Source organism: Molothrus ater, chromosome 6, assembly GCF_012460135.2.
Source record: "Molothrus ater isolate BHLD 08-10-18 breed brown headed cowbird chromosome 6, BPBGC_Mater_1.1, whole genome shotgun sequence".
In the NCBI taxonomy this organism is placed as follows: Eukaryota; Metazoa; Chordata; class Aves; order Passeriformes; family Icteridae; genus Molothrus; species Molothrus ater.
In genome coordinates, this window is record NC_050483.2 from 54,137,262 (window position 1) to 54,157,708 (window position 20,447).

The window sequence follows — 20,447 nt, forward strand, 5'->3', positions numbered from 1 at the left end:
GAGCACCATCTCAGTTAAAGCAAACTGGCAGAGGCCACAGCTCTACCAGGGACACCCAGCAGCACAGGTGCCTGACAGTCCAGGGGCTGTGCTTGCTTCCTTGCCCTCTTCCATTACAGTGCCACAGTGACCTAAGGGGTCTGCTCCCTATCATCCTTCTGGAAATGTGCAGTGGAACAGCTCCCCAGCCTCCCAGTACCTGGGTGACTCTCTCCTCCCCAGGTGAGCTCTAAGACCAACCCAAGTCCACCCCAGAGCCCCAGGGGCCCAACCAAGCTGGATGAGAGCTCTCCCATCTGCCTGGCAGGGCTTTCTACAGCTGCAGAGCAGCCTGGAACAGAGACAAACTCCAGGGCAGCCTGGGAACAGAAACAAACTCTGTGAGTAATCATTTCTCGGCTGGTTCCCTCCAGGTGGAGTGGCTTTGCCAAGTCTCTGCCAGACTCCTTGTTGCTTCCACAGCACAATGATGATGGCTGATGAAGAGGGTGGAGTCAATCCTCTTTATCCACAGATGTCAACAGACTGCACAGGAGCTCAGCAGTGATTCTGAGCTAAGAAGCACCTGAATGTGTTCTGCAGAAGCAGGCAGAAGGCTGGCTGGCTGCAGCCATGTACAAGTGCTTTGCAGAATATGTTATCTAATGCAAGCCTGTGTTCCATGAAGGGCAAACACATATTCAGGGAAATGCCAAGAAATACTCCAGATGTTTTACTTACCTTTTAAAAATGACACAAATCCAGTCAAAGTGATGAAACAACAGATACCTCGTATTTTGGATATGGATTTATTCCAAAATACAGTCTTGTTTTCCAGAATTATTACGAAAGGTCCGTCTCAAGGACAACAGAATTAAATTGGCAACTAGCACAAAAATTATGGTTAAGCACCAGTGAGGATGTAAAGAGCAGCAGGTTTGTCTTTCATACAGACATGTAATAAATAAAGTAAAATGCAGCAGAAATAAGAGCTCTGAAGAGATTCCTGGATCATAAAGTTAAATTCTGCACATTTAAGTCCTCAGACAGAACCAAAAATAGTATATATAGGACTTGAAAAGCAAAAGCTACAGAAATTTACAGTATATAAAGAAATAGAACAGAAAGTATAGAGGCAAAAAAGTAATTTAAAGAAAAACAAGAAAAAAACATCCCTCAAAACCTAACTGCCAAACAATTCTGGTTATTCATTCAACTTCTATCTACACTTGAGAGACTTTCTTATTTTAGTTAAATCCAAAGTGAAAATTATTAATAAAGTGCAACATCAATATTAAAATGAAATGATTTTCACATTTTATATCTTTATGAAACTGCATATTGCTTTTAAGTCCCTTTAACCATTTAATGACAAATGTCTGTGCTCCATAAACTGAGGGCAATCAGCCATCATTCCACAGATATATCATATAAAAATAAATTTTAAAATTTGCTGTACTGTATTTTAAACATATAGGTATAAATATAGTCTGTAAACACATAGGAAGATTGTAATTAGTGGATCACATGAAAAATAATGTATCTCTACTTGCCCACTTACTTGTAGAAGTAAACAGTGCTCAGCTCCCAGGTCCATTCCCAGCTCTTTAAAAAGAAACCTGCACACTTCTGGTTTTCCAGCCCTGTCTTCACATGATTTCTCTGAGTCAGCCCTGCCCTCAAACCTAATTCTACCATGGCACAAACATCTCCTCCAGGCTCAAGAACGACAGCCCAGCAAAGGCTGTTGGTGCTCACCATCTCCAAGCACACAGACTCTTATTTCTCCTTCTCTGATACAGTCAAGATGGACACCACTAGCTTATTTTACTATGGCCCTTACCTTCAGAGCCTTCTAGTAGCCACAGGAAGGATTTGGGAGCTCTATCCACAGCAGCTTCCTGTGACTGGCACTACCAGCACAGAGAAGCTGTCTTTGGCTTTGAGAACAGCATGATTGGAAGACTCCATATTTGGAAGGAAAAGGCCACATTCTTCCCAAAGCCCAGTACACAGAGTCTTTGGGTGCTTTCCTGCTCAGAGATTAAAACTTTTGGAAAGCCAAATGCAGCTAACTCCCAGCTCTTTGCTGAGCTTTACTTCCCCACTTCTTCATTAACCACATGTATGTGACACAAACATGGTAGATCCAAAAAGCTCTGAAAAGCTCCTACTTCACATCAGTAATCAAGAGGAGTCATGTTTGAGGTTGGTGAAGCTTGGGAAGTCTCTAAAATAGTGATTTCTGGAAAGCTGGGAGAAAAAATGCTGTAAACTTGCCTTTTATGTTTTTCTCAGTTTCAATTTAGATCTCTGTGGGAGAACTGTTTGAGTTTGTCTAAATCGCTGTGGACAGAACTGATTTAGACTAAAATTATCATACACAACAGCTAAATCTCAGCCTGACTCAAAGCACCTGGTGAAACATGGAGACATGAGCATTTTGCACTTCAGCTGATACATAGGACCCTGAAGCTGTCTGGAGACAGAAGCACTTTCCTACTCAAGGCACACACAAGTCACCTGTCATGTGTGGCTCCAAAACTCTGCATGTCCTCAAGGCATCCAAGGGTGCTGTCCAAGAGGACCAGCTCTTCAAGGTTACCTCCTTCTGCTGGCCACAGCTAGCTGGGACCACCTCCGGGCCCCTGAAGTCCCCACAAGTGTCACCTTTAGCTCTTCCAACACCAGCAGTGACTGTGAGGGCTGCAGACCTCCCTGTGCCTGACAGCAAGGGTGCTCAACAGCCACCTAAGCTTCCTGTGGCAGAGCAGCAGAGAGGACACAGACACACAGCTTAACTACAAATCTCCTCCTTTCACTAGGGAAAATACCAAGGAGTTATAAAAGTAAGGGCTTGACTGACTCTGACATTCCTGAACATCTGTGACCAAACTTTCATGTGGATATGGAAGAACCTTCATGGCAAGGGAGAATGAAGTAACAGATCTCCAGGTGACTGCAAGAACTGACCACCAGGTCCCAGGGAGCAGCTTCAGCTCTCCAAAGCCACAACTGCAACTCTTTGAGGGCATCAGATGTTTTGAACAGGTGTTTTTGAAATGCTGCATCATCTTCCTCTCATTCTTGCTGAATGGCAAGGTCCAAGAGCACCAGAGGCAGGTGAAGCAGCCTGTGACAAACCCCATCTGAGAGAGGCTGAACAACCCTGGCCCATGACAAGGAACTAAGGCACTTCAGATTAAACCATCCTCAAGTTCTCTCAAGTTAAAAACCTGCCAAGATTCAGAGCTTGCAAGACACTGATTTACAACCTACCCACCCATCTAAACTTAGCCCGCTTACACAGGGTGCTCTGATCCATGCCCACTTTCACAGGATGCAGTCTCCACAGCCACAGGAAGAACAATAAAAGGTAAAAAATTTGTTGTTTCATGTATGAAAATATGCTCTGATTACCTTTTCATTTGATCCATGTCACAAAGCAGCAAAGGGGAATTTCAGGTCACATTAACAGGAAATATTTACAGAATAGATTTTTTCCTTCTTAGGAAAATTAGGGCTCACATTACAAGATTAATAAACTTCTATCAATCCCAAAAGAAACTTCAAAATTCCTTTTCTCTTACAAAATGGATTTCATATGACCAAATTTAGAAAACAGCCATGATTAAAAGCAGAATGCAATTTATTTTTCTTCACATTTTCCCCATATGCCTGGGAGTTTGAGACTGAACTGGTATTACTGAACACAGTGTGCTAACACTGCTTCAGTATATCCAGCTCAGGTGCAACAGGTAATTTTTAAGATTTAAGTGACTGATAGAGATCACAATTACCTAGCTCCCTGATCTTTAACCTAAAGTATCCTTGGCACTAAGCTTCATTACAGCAACCTTTATTGTTGGGTTGGTCAGGTTTTTTTTTTATGATTTCAGGGGAAGTGACAACATCTCCCAGTTTCCTTTTTCTCATGGTTTTGGCTGCCTCCTCCATCTCAGTCTGAAGTTCATCCAAAGTTATGCTGCCAATTCTGCCACTTTCTGCCACAAACATTACAATGACACCAACTTCTGTCCACCACTGACACCAGAGGGCATTTCTGCTGAATTACACAGTGGCTCCCCAAAGCACAGACTATCACACATTAGATAACTTTTCAGTGAATGTATTTCAGTAGCTCTCTGGCTGTTTTTTGTCCATATGGCTCCATGAGCACACTGTGAGTCCACTACCAAGTATGCCAGGCGCCGTCCCCAGCACCCAGACCACCCAGAAAAAAGAACATAACACTACAAGGGCAGGATGCAGGACTTCCACCTCCAGTGCTTCCAGATCAGTTCTCCATGCTGCCTGAAAGGTCACAAAGTGCACGGGATTTGCTGAACCACAGCTTCAGTTAAAAGTTATGGGAACAGTGACTGGGGAGAAACCAGTATTTAAGAACAGTCCATGATCCAAAAAAGCTTGGGAAGCACCAGTGTAATTAGGCATAATTATAATAAGGCATGTGTGCAGGCTTGTCTAGTCAATAGTTATTTCTATCAGCAGCATGAAAATCATCTGTCCACCAGATCAGAGCAGCACTGCTTCCAAGCCTGCAGAAGATCCATGTGAAGAAGTGGCTATTTGTATAAAGTGAGCATATTGTGGAGTAATTATTGGCATTGGGAAAATCTTGTAATTAGAAACGAGTGGGCATTCTTTGTTTGTAAACAAATTGCATTTTGGTTCAGCAGAGATGCTCCTTTAAGAACAAACTGCAGCAGATGCTGCTTGTGTTCCCTGTGATTGAAAGGCCCCACCTGAATAAGCTATGAAAGGGTCACAATTGCATTTAACCCAGTGCTTTACTGGACAGGAATGCTGTTGGCAGGGGCTGCAGCCAGGCTTGCAGAGCAGAGCCTGGGGGCTGCTCATCAATTACACAACCTTCTCCTGGAGGTCCTCTCACAGACACTGGGTTCAGGAGGGGCTGCAGCTGTTGCCACCTTGTACAGGGCTGGCCACGTTCCCCACAGCACCACCAAGATGAATCCTCCAACATTAAAAACTGCGCATTTGCATTATGAGACCTCCCAACAGGATTTTCCATCAAAAAATAGTGAAGGAAATAGCCTACAGTGATGACAGAAATCTTTGCTACAAGTATCCAGGTAGTGGCAAATCCCATTTTCCTGCTATGTGCACACACAAACAGGCAGACTAAACAAACACCAGAAAGTAAACCGGAATTCCCTGCTTGCACCTCACATGAAAGGTTTCCTATTTGGGGCCTATTAACAGTGGAAGGTTCAGGACAGGAGATCAGGGCCAGAGTCACAATATTATTTGTTTTAAAAATGTCTGGGTTGACAAGATGGCAGGTTTTTAAACTGATGTTTATCTCTGTGAAGGTCAACATCCTCTTTGGATCTTGTTCCATTTTCTGTTTGTTAGCCATTAGGGGCTTCTTTTGTGGCTTTTTTTTTCTGTTTTTAAATCAAGGGTCATTTTTTAAAAATACAGCAATAAAAGAAAAACAAAAAAAAAAAGGAGGAAATAGGAAAAGTCAATTGAGCATGGTATAAACTCCACTACAAACACGGTACAAACACCACCACCTACTGTCCAAAGCTGGACGCTAAAACACTGGCACATATCTGGACAAAATTCAGGAAAGGGACAGCAGTCTCAACTGCAACAGAAGGCAAAAGCATTTGGGGTAGAGCATCACAGCAGCCACTGGATTCATTACAGCCAAAGGTAGGGTTAACTTGCTTTTTCTCAGGCTATAGTTTTACTTGAATGGCAGCCACCATACTCTGAAGTTCAGCACCAAAGCTGCTTCGTGTCACTATTTACGCTGTTGGCTCATTAAAAAAGTTAAAAATAAATGAGCAGATCCATCTTCTGCATCTTGTTGGACAATCAATTTGAATGGATTAAAAATTAAATTACAATTTTGTCTCAAATACTTTTAAAAAGTGCAACTATTAAGCAACAGCCTCACCTTTGCTTGGGATCTTTCTTCAGCAAACCTGACAAGAGGGATTTTGCTTCAGGTGACAATGTGCGTGGAAATCTGATCTCCTCCATAAGGATGAGTTCAAAGAGCTTTTCATGGTCCTGATTGTAGAAAGGGAGCCGTCCACACATCATTTCATACATCACAACTCCTAATCCCCACCAGTCCACTGCACGGCCGTAGTCATTATCCTCCAGAACCTGCAGATTGCAAGGAAAAGGCTTTAGAAGATACTCCCACACCAGGCATGAACACAGAACTCAAGAAGCAAAATTTACCCCAGCAAGTCCATCTTTGATCACACAGCCATATCTACCAGCAGAGTATCTGCAGAAGAACCATGTGAAAAGAACTGATATCCATGCTCACCACCCGGTGTGAGCAGAGGGGGAAAAGGAGGAAGCAGGAGTGTTACAACAGCTTTCTTGTCTTCCTTCTCCCATCTTCCCTAACATTACAGTCATGATAAGCACAACCTTTGAAAGTCCAAAGGCCAAGAACTGTTCTCACATTACAGAGCTAGCTGTTAAACTCTCACTTATTCATCACAAACTGTTCCAAACGGGATCCAAGTTTTTCTAAAAACTCCAACCCACCAAGGAGCCAGTACATGGAGAAAAGGCCATCAACCTGCTCTCTCACAAGCAAAAAGCCGAACATATCCATCATCTTCTTATCAACCTGCACCCCAAAGCTGTGGCTCTGCACATCCTAAAAGACCACCCACAAATACTCAATGACTAATCTATATTAAACACTAAGAGCCAGAACAACAGTTTTAACATTTGACCGGCTCTCGAGCTGTAAAATGGCAGCCAAATTGTCTGGAAATGTTTCCCCCCAAACCCTTTGCCCTGCTCCAAAGGCACTCCTGCCTCTGCTTAGAGGGCTGCAAACACAGGAACAGTCAGTGGGGTGGATTTCTGCCAGGTCTCACAGCAAAAGGAGCCCAGCACAGTTCATTCTTCCTTCCCCTGGGTACTTCTACCTAGCAAAGCAGTGGCTGGTGCAGGGACTCGGGACCCCAGCAGCTCTTTCGCCCTTTCCTACTTGCTCCAGAGAAGCCCTGCCACAGTGCAGAGAGTTGCTGAAGGGAGTGGGGAGTGTTTTGTGGCCTGTGCAGTGGATGCTACCAGGGCTTCTCCAGACTTTGTGTCTCCTATGCAGTTGTCCGTAGCTGACACCAACATCTCATGTTCCAAACCCTGTCCTCAGGTTTTAGTTATCATCTTTGCTCTTTGCAGGGGCCTGCACTCAGCTACTTACTCGTGCCAAGAGCATGAACCACAACTGCACCACCATCCTGTTTTCTCACTGGACAGTGTCTGTGTGAGCTTTACATTCCTGCGATTCAGAATACTTAACATTCAAAATTAAAAAGGTAAAAGAGCCCAAGTCAGTGCAAGCTTAACAAAAGCAAGATCTTTACGTCTTATAAATCGTGATATAAAGGTTTTATACATAAAAAAGAACCATCGAGGCACTTCACATAACAACTGTTTGCACTCTGCCTCTCTTTATTCACTAATTATTCCCCTTAATTATCTGAACGAGGGAGAGGGCCTGCAGTAAAAATCAAAAGGCTGCCAGGTATTGGATTACCCCACGTCGGTCTATTTCCAGCATCCCCGGCCGCATGATTCACACCAAACGACAGCTGGCTCTGCAGCTGCCCCCTCCATGGACACGGCCGGCACAGCTGCCGCCGGCTGGGATTCCGGGAGCCGGCCCCGTCCTTGCCGAGGCCCGGCAGCCCTCGGCTCACGGAGTTTGTGTGACAATGCAGTTCTGGGATTCCGGGAGCCGGCCCCGTCCTTGCCGAGGCCCGGCAGCCCTCGGCTCACAGAGACTGTGTGACAATGCAGTTCTGGGATTCCGGGAGCCGGCCCCGTCCTTGCCGAGGCACGGCTCCCCTCGGCTCACGGAGTCTGTGTGACAATGCAGTTCTGGGATTCCGGGAGCCGGCCCCGTCCTTGCCGAGGCACGGCAGCCCTCGGCTCCCCTCGGCTCAGGGAGTTTGTGTGACAATGCAGTTCCCGCTCTGAGTCACCCCGCTCCACCAGCGCTTCCTGTTCACACTCCCCTACGCTCGGCTTGCCTAAAATAAAACACTCACACGGCCTCCGATTTGTATTTTTGTTTTTTAAACTGCTGCAAGAGATGCAATAGGAGAGACTGAAAGAAAAAGAAAACCACAGAGGTCTTTGCTGCGCATGTAGTTAATGTTACAGGTGCTTCTAAAATGCAGTAAACACTTCACATGTTACTTTAAAAAGTGTATTAATGCTCTGTATTATAAACTAGATTACTAACTACAACGATTTCCTTCACCTCCATTAATTTTAAACAGAATATAAAATAGTTATTTCTTCAAAGTTCTTTAGCACAATGAGCATATCTTCAGATTAGTGATTGAGTAGAAGAGAGCAATGGTGTGAGTATCAAAACTGCACCATAACAAAAAAAAATATTGCACTCATCCATGATTTATTGCAAGACACTGGATAGCTGGAGAGCAGTAAACTAACAAGGTCATTTCACCTAAATTAAGGGATCATAATTTCTTAACGAGCAGCTCTAGACTGTTGTGAGATGGAATTCAAAAAAGAAGGCAGAACAGCTGTACACATCACAGCCATTGATGCATCTGACACATCAAAGTTGACATGGTTCAGTCACTGTCATCCATGCATGAGATTCCAGTATGAACCTAAAAACAACGGTGCAACAACTGTACAGACACACTGCCGTGCTGGACTCGAGTTACAAATGCAGACAGGAGCACTGACACCCCTGCTTTGAAGGATGTATGACCTCAAATGCACAGAAGATCTTTTGCACACAATTTCCAGATTTTTGCATGCTATCAACCAGATGACAAAAGCCTCCCCAGAATTTAACACTCCAACTCACAGATGGGACTTTCAAGTAAGGGAGAGAACTGAGTTAATCAAAAGGATTTGTCCTTCAGGGTTTTTGGATGAGCCAACTCATCATAAATATTAAAAAAGAAAAAATAATAACAAGTAACAGAACAGAAAGAACAGCCCAACTGCCTGCACAGGGAATCCCCACATTCCAAGTTAGGAAAAACCAAAACAATAAATATTTTTAGCTGTCCTCATAAAATCCTTGATGAGAAACTGAAGTTCAGCAATTGATTTTAAGAGGGAAGCTTAAATAAAAGGCATGTTTATGAATAATAAACACTCTGTCATGCTGCTAATTACTCTCTGCATCAGTAAATCTCAAATTGTGGTGCATGGACCCCAATTTAGATTCACTGAAGACTTCTGGTGATCCATGGAAAAGCTGGCAGTCATCGTGAGACTGGCTCCGCCTCTTTGCTGCAAGCTACTTCGACAGGTGCCCATGTTCTTCATTATTACAAAGGACTGGAGGCCCTTGAAAGCAGCTGGGAGTTAAAAAAAAAAAAACCATACAACAAAAACCAAACAAAACCCAAGAGCATGCTGCCATCATTATGAAAGCAGGGAGCACAAAAGCGCTGATCGGCAAAGACATCAGCTCACAGCAGAAAAATTCCTCCTCCACGCTGGTTTCCCATTTTTGTTACTTCTGCACAGTTCAATTCAAGGCAGGTTTGCAATGCTCAAGTCTCCCAACTCAGAGGAAAGCTGTGCCAACAATCCATAACCTGCCAGCAGCCCCAGGCTCACTTCTGTGTGTGCTCTGAGCAGGATGGAAATGCAAATGCCACGGGAAGCAAAGCCCCACTGTATGGGAAGAAGCCCTGGTGCAAGGCACCCCACCTGGGCTCGGGCTTCCTACAAGTCCAGGAGTTTGCATCCACAAAGCTCAGAGCATGGGCAGAGCACCGAGTGCACATGCATCCCCTACAACCTGACCCCACTTCCCATCCACCCCAACTCACCCCCAGCTCTAACACCACCTCTGTGCACAACTCAGAGTGCTTCCAGGAACAAACCTGCAAATATGCATTTGAATTTTGCACTTGAAAAGGAAAAAAAAATTTTTCACAAGAAAAATTACCCAAAACTGTTTGGGAACTGAGATTCCCCCGCCTGGATTTATTTCCTCTAAAACTGGAGTGCTCAAATCAACACTGAGAAATATCTTGTGCTTTTGTAGTCATAAAACAGTCAGCACTTTTAATGCATGCCATGCTAAATAATGCAGAAACAGCTTGGTCTGTCCTGTTTCTGAAAGCATGTCACCTTTGAATGTCCTCAAACAGTAAAAGAATTGGACAATACTTCTACTTCTCAAGTGAAGTCCTACTGATAACCTTTCAAATAGGAAAACACATAGCAAGCTGCAAAAAAGATAATCTATCATGAAATATCTGAAGTGATTAAAAGGGCTTTTTTAAAAATTATGTATTTGATACAAGAAACAAGCACTGTTCCAGTAAAATGTATATACTCTGTCAAGTGGAAGAAACTACCCCGCCAAAAAATTATCATGTATCATTATGCTAAAGATGTGTTCCAGATCATGATGAATAAAGGAGTCTCAGGATGTGTAATTATATAACAGCAGTTAGTGCATGAGCACATCATGGCACAGGAATTATTCTGTACTCCTACTGCTACCACGGAAGGCGTGAAAGAAGGCAATTTAACACAACAGCCAACATAAACATACCTCTGGTGCAAGATACTCTGGAGTGCCACAGAAAGTCTTCATTGTTGCTCCATCCTTGATGCCTTCTTTACATAGTCCAAAGTCTGTTATTTTTATGTGTCCATCTTTATCCAGCATAAGATTTTCCAACTGGGGAAGCCAAATTAAAAGACATGATTACCTGTAACATACACTAATCCTGAGCAGGATAATCAAAGACATGAATTTTGCAGGTCAGTTTTGAACCTCATCCTCACTGGGGTCATAGCCAGAGCACATAAAATGTAAATATACATTTGTAACATTGTGCTTGGTTCTTTAGGGAACATAAAGTAACTAATTTGAATTCTTGGGATAACCAATCATATATATAGAAAGAACGCAGAACATGAACGTTGTATTTATGCTTCTACAGTATCATCATCAATAGAACACCAGTTCTTTAGAAAGTATATTAAGTATTGCCCCTCACACAACTTCATCCCTGCTTTTACTCTGATTTAATTAAATAATCTGTACCAGTAAGTAATAGCATAAAATAAATAAAACAGAAATCATATGCAACATTAAGGAACCACTTCCAAAGAGACTCTTTCAATGAGAATCAGTATATACATTTACTCAGCACATAGTATTCATCCCACCCTGAGCCTCTGATTTTTGAGAAAGTCACCCAGGTATTAGGAGTTTCCTCAGTGTATCAATAAAGTGCATTACAGGGGAATCACAGTGATATCGAGACAAAGATCCCAAAATTACTCTGACATAGTCTGAGAACATTACAGAGCATGCTTCCTTTCAGACTGCACCTAAATAAACTATCAGGATCCATTCATCCTGTCCTAAAAACTCTTCTCAGGAAGAAAGAAAATGTTATTGTTGCATTTTCCTCAAGAATTTCTCAAGTCTGTTTGCCTCTGCGATACCTTGTTTGGTTGGGGTTTCTTTTCCCCTTCTGTGCTCCCCAAACAAGTGAATAACTTGAAGCATAGACAGTTTTCTAACTGCAAGCAGCTACTATGCAGATGATGTGAGTACACTGCAAGGAAGCACAACATCCATGCAGTGTGAACTTCCATCTCTCTGCTAAGACCAGGATTATGTTCCACCGTGCAGAAGCACCAGCAAAGTTTCTCTCAGAACATAAGCAGGCAAGTGAAAATTAAACCCCTGTAGCCCAGTAACCCTTCAAGTTCTCTGAAATGCTGCCAGAGTCACAATAAATGCCTTATGCAGCTTCTTGGACTATCAAAGGGTTTAGACATCCTGTAAAGTCCAGTCCAACAGCTGCAACAACAGTTTGGATAAAGTTCAGTCAGGAAAGGATTTCTTAATAGTTCAGGATCATTTGCTTTTTTTAACAACAAACAAAAAGCCAAACCCCAAAAAGCCTGAAAATGATTTTTCTACGTACCTTCAAATCTCGATAAACCACATTCTTCTCTGAATGCAGGTAATCCAGCGCTGAAACAATCTCAGCCCCATAAAACCGAGCGCGGTCTTCAGAGAAGACACGCTCTCTTGACAGATGGAAAAACAGCTACAAGAACAGTAAATTCTTAACTTTAAATGTTTCTGAATTATGCCTTGCAGTTCACAAGTCATCCTGCTTGGAAGATGCTATTAACTAAGAGGAAACCCCTTCCCATCCTCACCCAGCTGAGTTCCCAAATGTGTTAAAAAGCATCATAAATTAAATTATTAGATAATTATGTCTCATATTCCCAGACACACACTGATAACCAGTTCATGTACTACAGTCTTACAGGTTCAGAAAATTATAAAACTATTTTTGACAGAACTACAATTACATACTAAAACTAAAGCCTAATGTATGGTTTAAGAGAAATGTTAATATTCCAACTTTTCCTTCCTGACTGTAATAGCCGTCAGCAGTTGCTAGTTCTCCCTCCAAGTACACTCACAATGTTAATTTAAGTGTTAAAACTTGTCTGACAGCTACAGCAACTAGAAAGCAACCTTGCCTTCTTGAACTTCTAAATGTCAGATTACAATATACTGCTGTCATGTAAAATATGAACCTATGCCCAAAACCTCTATGTTCTAAAAATGGAGTTGAAAAAATTAAGTCTTACTTCTTCATATTAGTTAAACCTGTGAACAGCTCTGTTTAATTGGGACAGCTTGGATTAATTAGAATTGCAAAAATGGGCCTTAGCTAAATAATGTCAAGCAAAATTAGCAGTAGAACAGGAAAATCGTAAAGTATTAAACATTATTGTATTTCCCTTACCTCCCCTCCATTAGCATACTCCATAACAAAACACAAGCGATCGTGTGTCTGAAAGGAATACTTTAAAGCCTGAAACAGATTTAAACCAAAACTTAGAAGACAGATCACAGTGACAGTAAGAAAAGCATTTTTAATAGATTTTCAGAAGCAGACATGAAATTTTTTATTTTAGTCAACTTTTTGTCCTTAAATCTTATATAATACTTTTATTTTCCTGTTGCAGCTGAGGAAACTGCCAACTTATTTCACTAAATAAATTTAATAAAACATTAAACAAATTCCTTGCAGAAGCTATCATCACCTAAAATGCTGCAAAACAAAGTTCTGCCCCATTAACAGGGACTCAAAGTGTACCAACAGTGACAGAAGTTTCCTCCTCTGGCCACAGGTTCAACTGACAGAAAAGAGGCCACAACCAAACCCTGGAGCACAAGGTTTCACCACACTGGCTACAAGACCTCTTGTATGAAACACACATATTTTCACACAGCAGCCCCTTGGCCTCTGCCCTGCTGCCTGCAACTGCTCCCTTCTGACAGCCTGCCAGGGGATGGGCCAACACTGGCAATACCAATTTGTGAGCAATTCACAAAAACAGACCAGATGGAGGCTGTGATGGAGAGTCACAAGGTGCCTGTGTATAGTCCTGTCACATGGATTCCTGGAGTAACATCAACTTGTTTGCCACAGTATTAAGGTTTTTCATCACAGAATATGCTGAGCTGGAAGGGGCCCAAAAGGATCATCAAGCCCAACTCTTGGCCCTGCACAGGACCACCCCAAAAATCCCACAAAGGACCTCAGAGTGTTCTCCAAATTTTTCTTGGACTCTGTCAAGCTGGTGCTGTGACCACTTCCCTGGGGAGCCTATTACAGGGTCCAACTACTCTCTGGGTGAGAACCTTTTCCTAGCACCCAAGCTAAACCCAGTCTTGTAGCTAACATCTCAAGACAGCCCTTGTTCTGGATACTTGAGTTTATAAAAGCATTAAAAAAAATACTGAATATGATATTGTTGTCTTCATTACAAAGGGTGGCACTTTTAAACCAGTCATATTTTTTCTGGAAAAATGAAGAACCAGGTTTTAGACATGTCAACATTATTGAGTTTACTCAATACAAGCAATATTTACTTCCAGAGGTCATGCTTAAAAGGTCCAAGTTCCAGCTAAGCCCTTGTACCTGGCCAAATGAAACAACCAGGATCCTAAACAGTCTCTTAGAGGCTTTAAGCTGTTGTAAAAAATTTAGAGACAACTTGTAGTAAATATTACAAACAAAATCTTGAGATGGAACTTGGATATCTGAACTCAGCCCAGAGAGACTGCTGGCACTGGAGGTCTAAAATGAGAGTATGGATTGACTTTACAATTCAAAAGGAAAGCAGCAATAAAAGCAGATAAAGCACAGTCCTGCTCTTCTCCTTCCCATTCCACATGCTCCTACCACTATCCTTTGGCTGGCATTACCAGTGCTCTAATTCCACTGGTGAGCTGTATCTGTTAAAAAAACAACAAAGACAAAATCAAAGGTTTTTCTCCCCAATGTATCTTCCTGAATTTGTCGTCACAAAAGCAGAGTCACTCTGACCTCTGCTACAAAGGAGAGACCAAACATTTGAAGGGCAAGGAAAGCAGATACTCCTCTCAAGATAGCAATTAAATGGGTGAGCCCTAATGTCAAACCACAGCCTGAAACACTAACACTGTCTTCAAGAGGTGCTAAGGACCTGCCCTCCAAGAATCAGAAAACTTGAAAAAGTATTTTCATTTATGCACCCCTAAAATAGAAGGCTACAAAAGTACACAGACACTCTGTAAACACAGACCTAAGATGCATTAAGAAACAAAAAATAAGGAAAGCCTTGGTGGTAGTGATATCAAGTTAACTGTGCAGAGGCAGAAATGCTTACTGTTAGGAATGGGTGCCGAGAGTTCTGTAAAACCCGGTTTTCTGTCAGCGTGTGTGCTACTTCATCCTGAAACACAAGCAGAAGGAAATCAGCAAACTGATTCCCCAGATCAGGGGTCCATTTCAAACACTAACAGAGCAATTATTTACAACTACTCTGAGAATTCTTCCCATGACTTTGACAAAGGCTGTATCAAGGATAAAGCACATCCCAAAGTTTCCCATCTACTCACCTTTGCTACAATAACTTCCTTCTTCAGAATTTTCATAGCGTAATATCGTCCAGTTGCTTTTTCTTTAACTAAAATGACCTTTCCAAAAGTGCCTTTTCCCAGTAGCTTAAGGTATTCAAACTCATTCATGGTCTGTTAACGATACAGATAAAGAAGAAATGAATTACATGATCTAACAAGAAGTCTATTATTCTCAGACCAGAATTTCTCATTCACGTGAGAATACATCACATATGTCGCACATGTGGGTTTTTTAATCCTTTTGTTTAGTAGAATTCAGGAGCAGAAATGATTCTTCCACAAAAATGAATGCCAGTACACTCCCAAAGATAATCAATCAAACTATCTACAGAAAATCATAAGCTTTCAATTAACTGAACACTCTGTTGCATGACTCAACACTGAACTATACAAGTAACACTGAATATATTAATCCATAGCCATTCTGACCCCCTAGCCAGTGCAGACATTCATTAAAAGGCACATGCTGCTCTGATTCCAGGGATTAAACCCACACCTTTTTTCTGATGTTCCCCACCTCTCTAGGAGATCAGTTTTCTTGTGCTTCATTGAACAGTACCAAAAACCAGAGACAAAATGACTCCCTGTAAGGTCTCTATCTATCCGCTCAATGGGACTTTTGAAAGGGCTTTCCAGTAGTTCATGCACTCTGAGTCGTACACGTAGGGGAAATACCAACCAGATATTCTCAAGAGGTCAAAACAACACAAAACACTTACTGGCAAACTTTAGAAATTCAGGCAACTTTGGCTAAAGGTTTACTACAATATCCAATCAACATAAAATACTTCTCACAACATTAACTTGGACCATTCACCTTAGCTAACTTTAAATCGATTCGATGGTAAATTACTCAAAATATTCCAACAAGAGGGAATGAGGAGAAAAAGACAGGAAAGATCTAAAAAAGCACACATACAGCTACCAGCTCCTGGGTTCCAGCTGTGTTCAGACAGAAACTCCAAGAACAGGTAGGGCCTAGACAAGGTGATGGCCTTGTGTTGGACCCTAAATATCCCTTGGCCTTCATGGGTCTTTTCCCCAGGTGGGACTTGTGGTCATTTGGCCTCTCAGGAGCAGGGTTAGGGGAGAATGGAGCACTGCCTCTGGTGTGTCAGTGACTGGCAGCTCTGCCAGGCTGGGATACAGGCTCTGGGGGGTGTGGGGCACTTCACTGTCTCACCAGAGCAAGGCCTGACTGTCCCCTTCCCCCCACACACATGCACCCCAACATTTCTTGAGTCTCTGACAACCATCCCATGCCTCGAGAGAGATCACAGTAATGGTACCTTTCCTCTTGTGGTCTGATCTAGCAGACTGAGCAGAAAGGAAAGACGAAAGTACACTAAAACTCATATAACGGGCAATTGCTATTCCAATAACATAAGTCTAGTTAGTATCCTCCTATGCAGTGCTCTCCACTCCCTCCTCACTGCAGGTGAGGTGAGATGCAAATCAGGATCTGGGGGAAGAGTTCTTGACCCATTCTTTCAGTTGCAGTGCCTGAAGAGTCCAGCAGTTTGGTCCATGATTTCCTGTGTGTTCCTTGAGACAGCACTCCTTTTCTGGGAGGTTTTATACAATTTTATGCAATTATTTTTGGAACTTGCTGGACCTGTAAGCTGGGTTCCAAAGCAGCTTGGTAAGTTCAATTTAGGATTCTCTATGACTTATTGATAGTGCAATACATTGCACTCCTTGTCAAACTCTGTAAGGATCAATAGTTAGGCTGTTTTGCCTTTTGGAGTCCATTATCTTATAGGTTCACGTATCAGCACCACCTGAACAAATATACATGTCCCAAATTGCCACTGTTATCCCTCCCATCAAGCAGGTTTCAGGGGGATTTCCAGAACCTGCACCCAGGGAAAGAGGAAGAGGTCAGTGGGCACCATGGGAAACAACATTCAGTAAAATTCTACTAACTAATCATCTGAATTGCCTCAGGGCTGGGGTCCAATACACACCAACACTCAGTCATTCCAACCTCCTCAGCACATAATTTTAGTCAAGGCCTCAGATACTTTCCAACTTTACCAGACTCTTCAGCAGTCCTCAAACCCCAATTTTTTTTTCTCTTAATTGCTTACGCCTTCTTCATCTACCGCTGGAACTTCCCAGCTCCATTGTCAGCTCCTTTTCTCCTTCATTCCAGGGCCACCAACAGTTCAACATTCCATGCTTCTGTACAATCATGCCTCACACATTGCTCATCATGACTACACACATTCCCCCAATTCAGTAATTCTGTATTCTTCACTGAGAAGACAGGAAGAGGTACATAAACTTGTTTCCATCATCATATGAAATCCTATGTGTGAGCTCCTAAACTAAACTGGAGGGAGGAATCTTTCTACTCACTCTGGCAACCAGAGGGAAAATATTAACATCTCAAAATGTTGCAGCAACAAACTTATACAAACATATATGAACATAAATATCTTAAAACCCTTCAAGACAAAAACATGTAAAGACTTGATGCAGCAAAGGACAGCAACTCCTCTATCCTATCACCACTCTCATGGAACACTTCTAGAAGGAGAAAACTTGGTCCCACTCAGACCTACTTCAAAAAGAGGAAGCATCTACTTGGCAATCTTTTGTGTTCTCTGCTATAGAAAGTTTAATTGAATAATTAACAGTCTGTGAAAATAACCTTAGAACATACAAAAAATGCAACCATCACTACTGAAACTTAAGTTATCTAGTACCTTAACAACACTGATGAGCATTCTTACCCGTGTAGGCCAACTTGGATTAGAGTAGCCAGCCATTCTTTTGAGGCCTTTTCACTTTAGACAAAACAGTTTTCATTGGATCTACATATTCTGTTACATCCAATTTTGCAAATTTGGACACCAGTCCAAAAGCCAACCAATAATGTGTATTTGTTCTATGTGTGTGATGTTAGAGTGGTCCTTAGGGAAAAGGACACCACTCTCTTTTATTTCTTGCTCACCCCTTTGAAACCATACTTGGTACTACAATTGTTAGGTACAAAGTCCTGCTAGGAGCAAACAACCAGGAGCAAACAACTGTGCTGGCATACTGGGAATACTGTTCTGAAAATACAAGATGATAAACTATTTAATGTATTTCATTTTAGATTTCAGATTTCACTGCAGCTTTCTCTCCAATGGATTTGCTGTTTACTATATTGTCCAACACAGTCCTTCTGTGCTCCTCTTTGTCCAGAGCTGACTTTAATCACATAATTTAGATGTCTCCAGCTGCAGATCTCACAGCTGTGTGTATAGTTAAGAGTCCCTTCCACTTCTGCTTAAGCAGCTCTTTATTCCACTTCCAGACATACACCCAGCCTTCTGCCTGGTCAGGATACTCTTGAACATGCAGAGTTATTACCAAGACTAAAACAACAAACTTGCATAGTGACTAAAGTATTTTTTCCCCAGAGGTTACAGATTCTGCAGTCGCACCTCTGGTAGTGGCAAGGCTCAATACCCCCTGCTGCCAGGAGGAGGCAGGGTAGGAGGAGCCGGCAAAGCTTCAACACTAATACAGAGAAACTGAGGGTATTTGAATTTAACACCCTCTCCCATTTTTTGGAGCTGGCCCATAGAGTTTCTTGTCTCAGGCTTGATCCTTAAATTTTGCAATAAATAACAATAACACTGGAGAAGGCCAACAGGGCACTGGCTGTTTCCCATGCACTAGTTGGAAGCCCACTGCCTCTCATATTTTTTCAGTAATTTTACCACATGTTGGAGTGAAGAGAGGCATGAGTTTTTCACCCTCCAACAAGTATAAACTCTAGTATAAACAGGTTTAAACTTTTCACACAATATGCTGCTCCCTTCTCAGAAAGCTTTGTTACACTCCCCATCAGCGAAAATTTCAAAACATTCTCAGTTTTATTTTCTTTAGGATGACTGCTAATTTTCCTTGCAAATTAACCAATTCTGCTACAGAGTGTGATATCATCACCATCACCTCTGCCTTTGGATAGCAGGGCTTGGGGTGAGGGGCAGTGGGGCTTTGCTGAGTCAGACCCCTCCTCCAAGGTGTGGAGGGAGGTGACATCAGTGACATCATGCTCAGGGAGTCCCACCTCCTCTTTTTTTACCGATGGGCGGGGTTTTGGTTAGGGAAGGGGTTTGGCTTTGTCGCATCAAACTCCTCGGAAGAGCTGAGAGGGTTGAAATCACGTCAGGGACGTTCAACTCCTCCCCTAGGCTCGATTCCCTGGTTCATCCTCCACAGCTTTCTCAATGGTGTTAATTTGCAACTCTAAAGCTCTCTGGTTCCCGCACAAAGTTGTTAAACAGGTTTCTCAGGTTTCGGGCTAGTTGCTTTTGGGCTGTTAATTCTCACTCCACCCTGAGGCGAGCTATTGTTTCAGCCTCCGAGGCAATTTGCAACTTCATCAGCTCTTTCCCTGGCCCTTCCAACACGTGCTTCTTTATCTTTCTGGGCAGCCATTTAGGACTCCGAAGTGGAACCCCTACCAGGCAGTTTTTTCCCTTCTTTTGATAAAGCTCCAATATATACCTGAGTTTTCTGCCAGATTTTCTCAGGCCACACGTCTGTGTCTGATCAAGCTTCTATACCTGGGATTCCATGACCTATTTGCCAGAAAACACAGGTTTTAACTGAAAACTACCTTCTCCTTATTCTGAGCTGGACATACAGAAGAAATACCAACCAGATATCCTCATGAGGTGAAAACAACACACAACACTTACTGGCAAACTTTAGAAATTCAGGCAACTTTGGCTAAAGGTTTACTACAATATCCAGTCAAGATAAAACACTTCTCACAACATTAACTTGGACCATTCACCTTAGCTAACTTTAAATCGATTCGATGGTAAATTACTCAAAATATTCCAACAAGAGGGAATGAGGAGAAAAAGACAGGAAAGATCTAGAAAAGCACACATACAGCTACCAGCTCCTGGGTTCCAGCTGTGTTCAGACAGAAACTCCAAGAACAGGTAGGGCCTAGACAAGGTGATGGCCTTGTGTTGGACCCTAAATATCCCTTGGCCTTCATGGGTCTTTTCCCCAGGTGGGACTTGTGGTCATTTGGCCTCTCAGGAGCAGGGTTAGGGGAGAATGGAGCACTGCCTCTGCTGTGTCAGTGACTGGCAGCTCTGCCAGGCTGGGATACAGGCTCTGGGGGGTGTGGGGCACTTCACTGTCTCACCAGAGCAAGGCCTCACCTGTCCCTTTCCCCACACACACGCACCCCAAAATGTCTTAAGACATCTTTCCAGTCTCTGACACTGCCTCCCAGTTCAGCCATTTACTCTGATTAGTTTCACCATGAGGAAAAACATTGGAGGAATCAGAGGCTGAGCAGAGACTGTACCATTGGATCAGTGACCATTGCCAGCATGGCAACAATAGGACTCACACAACCAAAAGCTGCTGCAGCCTCAGTTTGGGAAGAAAATTAAGATGCCCCCAACAGCAAACTTCCATATTTTTCCCTAGAGATGGGTGAGGAGAT

The 20,447-nt window shown here is 42.7% G+C and overlaps 1 protein-coding gene across 5 annotated transcripts in view; it reads right to left on the reverse strand.

Moving 5' to 3' along the window:
* Positions 1-20,447, reverse strand: part of AKT1 (AKT serine/threonine kinase 1) — a 78,905-nt gene that overhangs the window by 8,337 nt on the left and 50,121 nt on the right. For all 5 annotated transcript variants that reach the window (XM_054515122.1, XM_036383813.2, XM_036383814.2 and 2 more), the window contains 6 exons: positions 14,954-15,085; positions 14,722-14,787; positions 12,810-12,878; positions 11,970-12,095; positions 10,577-10,705; positions 5,933-6,147 (listed from right to left, as the gene is read on the reverse strand). In XM_054515122.1, coding sequence (XP_054371097.1) covers positions 5,933-6,147; positions 10,577-10,705; positions 11,970-12,095; positions 12,810-12,878; positions 14,722-14,787; positions 14,954-15,085 — 737 coding nt within the window. The remainder of the gene's footprint in view (positions 1-5,932; positions 6,148-10,576; positions 10,706-11,969; positions 12,096-12,809; positions 12,879-14,721; positions 14,788-14,953; positions 15,086-20,447) is intronic.